This window comes from Camelina sativa, chromosome 1, assembly GCF_030686135.1.
Source record: "Camelina sativa cultivar CO46 ecotype springtype chromosome 1, ASM3068613v1".
NCBI lineage: Eukaryota > Viridiplantae > Streptophyta > Magnoliopsida > Brassicales > Brassicaceae > Camelina > Camelina sativa.
Genome location: NC_141880.1, coordinates 15,258,979 through 15,265,845, shown reverse-complemented (window position 1 = coordinate 15,265,845; position 6,867 = coordinate 15,258,979). Strand labels below are relative to the sequence as shown.

The 6,867-nt window shown below is 33.2% G+C and overlaps 1 protein-coding gene across 1 annotated transcript; it reads left to right on the top strand.

The window, feature by feature from the left end:
* The first annotated feature begins 664 nt into the window (after positions 1-664).
* Positions 665-3,501, top strand: LOC147949959 (uncharacterized). Its single transcript, XM_087509092.1, has 8 exons — positions 665-778; positions 1,004-1,208; positions 1,933-1,981; positions 2,170-2,271; positions 2,361-2,440; positions 2,546-2,635; positions 2,741-2,884; positions 3,016-3,501. The coding sequence occupies exons 2-8, from the start codon at positions 1,027-1,029 to the stop codon at positions 3,329-3,331; spliced, it is 963 nt and encodes a 320-aa protein (XP_087365218.1). The 5' UTR covers positions 665-778; positions 1,004-1,026; the 3' UTR covers positions 3,332-3,501.
* Positions 3,502-6,867: the final 3,366 nt, after the last annotated feature.

Genomic DNA, 6,867 nt, shown 5'->3' with positions numbered 1-6,867 from the left:
ATATCTACGCCTTAAACTCTACTTTGTTTACTCAAACATTGATTTTAATCTGCATAAGTACTAGACACTCTTTCTCGAGCATTATATTATTAATTTGACTAATCGCGTGGGTTTATTTTCATTATGACTTGACCAACAAATAACGTTCAGGAAAACAAAGCTAAGTCTCGTTTCTGTTTTTAAAAAATGTAGTTGTTTTAGACCTCACTTCCCCCCCCCCCCCCCCCCCCCAATAAGGATGCCTCCCTATCAAGTGATAGTGGTTTTTTTGTATGCTTCATTTTTTTTTTTTTCTGGTAGCATACTATTTAAAGAGACAACCTTTTAGTTTACAGATGGAAAAGCTCTGTACGCTCCTTAACAGTTGAATTGCTCTCTTTTAATTTATCTTATCCAACACATCTGACTCATTGGTTCAACAAATCTAAATTGTATATTTACCAAAAAAAATATTATTAGTCATATATACAAAAGATTTTTAACTTATATAGATTACTTATTTTGACCAAAAAAAAATATATATATATATATATAGATTACTTTTTATTTTTGAATATTTGACTACCTTATATAATATATATATATATATATTAGGTTATTGACCAGTAAAATACAAATAAATTTGTATATATAAGGTGAGCTATGCTTTGATGTAGATAACAAAAGTTGGTGAGAAACCTAAAAAACCAAAAAAAAAAAGCATTTTTTTACTCCTCCTCCTCCTTAGCTTCCGACAATTATCTCTCTGTTCTCCAGTGCATCTACTCTTACAAATCAGGTTCAACTTATTTACGCACATCTATCCAAAATTCCATATTACATTAGGAAATATAGCTTCCACATTAATGTACATAGCATGATATAATACAGTATTATTTGTTTGTTTTCTTTTTAATGTTTTATCATACTAATACAGTATTATATTTAATTTTAATTTCCCTCTTAGATCTTGATTTCTCATTTTCAGACATAATAATATAAATTAAAAATATTTATCTTGTAGATCCAACGTCTTTTCCTATTATAATGGATCCTCTTACGGTTACAACAGAAGTTGAGGTCGTTCCTGCCACTGTTATGGTCACAACAGAAGTTGTGGTTGTCCCTGCTATCACTACGGTCACAACAGAAACTCAGGTTGTCCCTGCTACCGTCACGGTTACAACAGAAGCTAAGGCCATCCCTGCTAAGCGATCAAAAACTACAAGGTTTGTTGATATATAGATGTGGGATTATGGTGTGTTAAAACCCCCCCTTTTGAAACTGAACTTTAGATCCTCAATTTCATATGCTTCTATATTGTTCAAATTTTTGTACATTATGGGTCTCTATTCTTTTGTTTTGACTCCAGGAATGATTTTCTAAATTTTTTTTTGGGTAGCCTAGTCTAATATGTTCATCTTCCTTCGTTTTAACATTGTTTTTAGTGAATGTCCTCTTCCTTCGTTTTGAAAAAATCTTTAACAAAAAAAATGTTTTTCTTCTTTTAAAATTCTCATTTTTATTTTATTTAATATAAAATTTCCATACTTCATTTGATTTATATTTTTAAAACTGTACAGCTATTAGATTTGATGTATTTAAATAATCATAGCTTTTATAGATAACACAATCCTAAATGTCTTTTATTTTTACTTTTGGTATAGTGGTATAAACCCAAAAACAAAAAATTATACCTCTTATAACACTATTATACTATATTTTAATATTTCATCATCAGATTTCATATATCTATTTATCATTAGTTTTTGTATATTTTTTTCTTTCTTTGAAATTTTTTCAAAAGCTAATAAATCTACCGTTCCCATTTCTGAATCTTGCCTTAGGTGTCCACCCACAACACTGGATTTGTTCTAATCATACATGCTGTTATTTATTTTACCATCTAATGAATTGTCTTTATATATTAACCTGGTAAAAATGATTTTGCAGCCACTTACCTCTTCCTAGACGTCAATTCTATCACTCTCAAAGTGGTCAGGTGATTCAAGTTCCTTGACCAACTTCTTTTGAATATTCTTTGACTTGCAAGTTATGATATTTCTCATGAACTTTTGTATATACTTAATTGCCCCATTTAAATTTGAATATTGGTTAGTTGTGTCCATATTGTCTCTATTTTAGTGTCACTAACCAAAAAAATCTGCATTTTTTTTTATTGTTACAAAGCCAATGACACTTGATGAAGTACTCTCTGATCGAGATAGCGAAAATGAAGTTGAGGCTGAGGCTGAGGCTGAGGCTAAGGCTGAGGCTAAGGCTCCAAATCTAGTATATTCCATAGTTTATAAAACAACCAACAACAAAATGAGATATGACGTTACTTGCTAATGACCTTTAAAATTTTGTAAAAACTGCAGATAAGTGATGATTCTATGAAAGATAATGAAATTACGGAGATATTCCTTCAACTGTGGAACTCTTTTGTTAAAAAGAATAGGTAACATTAATTTTTACGTTGAACTTATAACGTCGAGTGTTATGTCTTGATTAATGGTTTTAGTTAAAAAAATTTGCTAAATAAAAACTATAAATTATGTTGCAGGGTTCTAGCAGAGGCTCATATTCCTTGGGCATGTGAAGAATTTTCAAAATTATACAAGAAAGAGTTGCACGATAATTTAAAACTCGATATGTAAGTATTATCACTCCAAAATTCTATAAATACACCAATATATATATATATATATATATATATTAAAAAAAATGTACGCTTATTGGAAATTTTTTTATTAATAAGGTGTTGGCGATTATTCATGATTAAGCAATTGGATTATGGAATTCTTGACGCAACCACCATAACCAAATGCAATACCATCATCCAGAAATATCCTGCCACCTCAGAAATGGATGTGGAGAAAAATGATCATAAAAGCAATAAGAAGTAATTCAAAAATCTCTGATGATTTAAATGACCCTGTTTATTAGATTGAAACTTTATATATTTTTTATTATTTAGGAGAAAAAACATATACCATTTTTTAATTACTAAGTTTTTTTTTTCTTTTTTGCTAGTAAGGACAACAGAAAAACTACTACATATGCATCATGTAGTGAATCTAGTATTTGTCCAAATGAGGAGAAAGATGAAATGGATGTGGGTGTAAAAACTCTTAACACCGAATCTTCGCAACTTGTGGACATAGACACACCTTTTCAAAGGAGCTTAGGAAAAAGGCCGGTGAAACAAACTCCGAAGATGAAAGAAATGATAAATACAAAATGGGATACTTTTCTTACTCGGGGAAGTAGTAGCCGAAGAGGTCGTGGTGGTAGAGGTCGAGGTGGTCGTGGTTGCGGAGGCTCGGGCGGTCGTGGAAAGCTCATTTAGTGATCTCTATTGCGCTAGTTATTTCGCTTTATCTTTTCTTGTTCTTTTTTTTTTAACTTTTAAGTTTATGTTGTTTCTCTACATCTAAGATTAAGTGTATGTTTAATCACTTATCTCTCTAAAATGCTCTCTCGAAATGTTTGACCCAAAAGTCATAGCCATGAAACAATTACTCAACATTTTCATTTTAATTATCTTCTAATTATGAATTTTTTTCCTTCTGATAATTTACGAAGCTTCTTCTCCACTTTTCATATTTTCAGTGAGTCCACTTTCTTTGTATTACTTTATACAGACTTAATATGTTAAAAAAAATCTTGTGTTAACATAAAGTTTTGGAACCTTATCAGTGGATCTCATTCTAATATCTTGACACCAACAACAATAATAATAGTGTGAATTTTCCAAGTGATAAAACGGCAGAAGAGATCTTCCAATTACTTGTATCTAATGTTATTTTCAACGACATCAGGATACATATAGTCTATGAGCTGACACGTCTTGAGTAGGCAGAAACGTAATACATTTGTTCTCATAAAGAAAAGTTGACGTATTGGCAAAACCATCATGAGAAGTGCGTCGATCATACAGCCAAGGACGCCCCAGTAAGAGATGACAATCATCCATCAGAATAACATCACAGCAAACCAAATCTTTGTAGCTAGTGCCCACAGAGAACGTTACACGACAATGCCAAGAGATAAAAGAGCTTCGAAGCCATGAAAAAAACGTTCGTACAACTCCCTGAATCGATAATAAAACGACAAACCTTGCCGTGAATGGTACAAGAGGAATGAAAGATGTTAATTCGAAGCCAAGATTCATCAAGTACATGTGGCGCTAGAAAATTACGACGAATCACCAATGACACCCCTGTATCTCCACCCACTTGTTCATCACATATAGGAGCTTCAGTATCATCCCTGTAATCAACTAATCATCATAAATAGGCTCCTCATCTCCATACAACCCTCGACGACCAGATTTAGGACACTTAGACTAACGGTGTCCATGTTCCCCGCAATTAAAACACTTAGAGGATGAGGCTCGTGTATTTGTAGGTTGAGAAACTCCCCCGTCATCAAACATGGAGTACCAAGAAGAATTAACCCCACGCACGGACTGCTCAATAAGTAAGGCTCTGTGATGCACTTCAGAGACATACGACGGACTAAACTGGAGCAAAATATTTTGAAGTTGTTGTCGTACACCTCCAATGAAGCGTGAAACTAGTTTATCCTTTGTTTCAAGCAAATTGTTTCTTGTCAACAAGGAGAGAAAGTCTATTTCATTCATAGTCGTCAACAGAGCGAGACCCCTGCCTTAAATTTCGAAGACGTGAGTATATCGTTCTTGAGTAGTTAAAAGGAAGAAACGCTTTCTCATCTTTGATTTTAGCTGCTCCCAAGACGCAATAAGCTCTTCTTCCATCACATTCACGCTGTGTTTTGGTGTGCTGCCACCAAGCTGAGGCGCAACCTCAGAAGCGAGTAGAAACAAGGGGAACACGCATATCACTAGGCACATTCTTAAAATTGAGGAGCTCTTCTGTAGTTATCCAATCTAACAATTCTTCGGGTTGTACGCTTCTAGAAAACTCTAGAAGACCAAGTTTGAAACCAGCTTCCCATCTGCGATTATCAAAAGTTGGTGCTACGATAACTGCACGATACAGATTCTGCTGCTCAGGTCATTAAACGGATTGATATCACCATCGACATCTTCCTTGAAGACTGCTTCTGCACGATGAGACAAGACAGGAGGACGTTGTTGTGCAAGCACGTTGGGAACCCTTGTCCCAATAGAACTGCAGAACTCTTCAAGCATATTTTGTTGAAACTCGGCAAACATGTTACGCATCACGTCGATTTGCTCTTCATGTTGGTGTTGAAGACTCTTCTTCGGAGGCATGGTGTGGATGGATTCGAATCTGATACCAACTAGTGCAGTAGAATATATCAGGGAAACGAGTAGTCAAGCTGTTCAATTAAAGAGAAGAAACATTTCAATGAAGGGATGAGATGCTCGTGCTAATTAAGAACTTGATGAGTTATGGAAAAAGAAACCAGCTGCGAAGACTTACAGGAAGAATAATTCTTCTGAGTTTATTAAAATATCAAAGCCGTCTCTTGAGGGAGACATAAAAATCCTATTTATACTTCCTATGGTAGCTAGAGGTATACATTTCTCTCGTTTTGGACTGTGTTTGGCTTTTATTAATGGGCTTTTATTTCACTTGTCTGCTGTTTATTTATTATTCGGAGTGGAGGTTTGTTCAACTTACATTTACTTAGGTTTTCCTTATTTTAATTGATGACTTATGTTTTCTTTATTTCACCCGCTACTCTCATCACGTCGAGTTGCTCTTCATGTTGGTGTTGAAGACTCTTCTTCGGAGGCATGGTGTGGATCGATTGGAATCTGATACGAACTAGTGCAGTAGAATATATCAGGGTAACAAGTAGTCAAGCTGTGCAATTAAAGAGAAGAAACATTTCAATGAAGGGATGAGATGCTCGTGCTAAGAAATTGATGACTTATGGAAAAAAGAAACCAGCTGCGAAGACTTAAAAGGAAGAATAATTCTTATGAGAGTTTATTATAATACAGCAGAACATCAATAAATTAATACTCGGTAAATTAATAATTTCTATAAATTAATAAATTTTTCCGGTCCCAAATTGGGACTAGTATAATTTTGGACACTATTCGACAAAATAATAAATTAAATTTTTTTTTGAAAATCCCACGTAAAAATATGGTCCCATCAATATCATAAATTAATAATCAAATAAACTAATATATATATATATATATATATATCTAAGAAAATCTAGTGAAATATGAATCTATTGTTGTTTGTTTGTTCTTGAATTTGCATTCTTGTTGGAGAGCATCTCTAATCTTTCTGACTGCATCGAAAACTTCTGGTGTTGTATTCTCAAATCGCATCTAAAAGTTATAGAGAGTTCTTGACGCGATAATTGCTTCCTTACATGTAACTGGTTCTAAAGGTACCGTCATATCTTCTTCAACTACATCATCACCTTGAAAAATAGTAGTAGCAATTTCTTCTAAACTCTGAATTTTTGATAAAAAATTCTCTTCATAAATTAATATTTTATTAATTTATAATTATTAATTTATCAGTTAATTCAAACCTCTATAAATTAATAAAATTTCATGGTCCCGACCTTATTAATTTATAGAGGTTCTACTGTATCTAAGCCGTCTCTTGAAGGAGACATAAAAATCCTATTTATACTTCCTTAGATAGCTAGGGTAACATGCTTAGAATTAAAATAAGGAAACCTAAGTAAATGTAAGTTGAACAAACCTCCACTCTTGAATAATAAATAAACAGACAAGTGAAATAAAAGGCGGTAAAAATGTCATTTAATACATGAACTTTCAAATTTAGGCCAAAAAAACCATGAACTTCGTGGGAGGCCATTTAATACATCAAGTTATGTTGATTAGCCATTTTAAACACCAAATATCGTTGACCAAGCCAAAATAGACATATCGTTAAATGA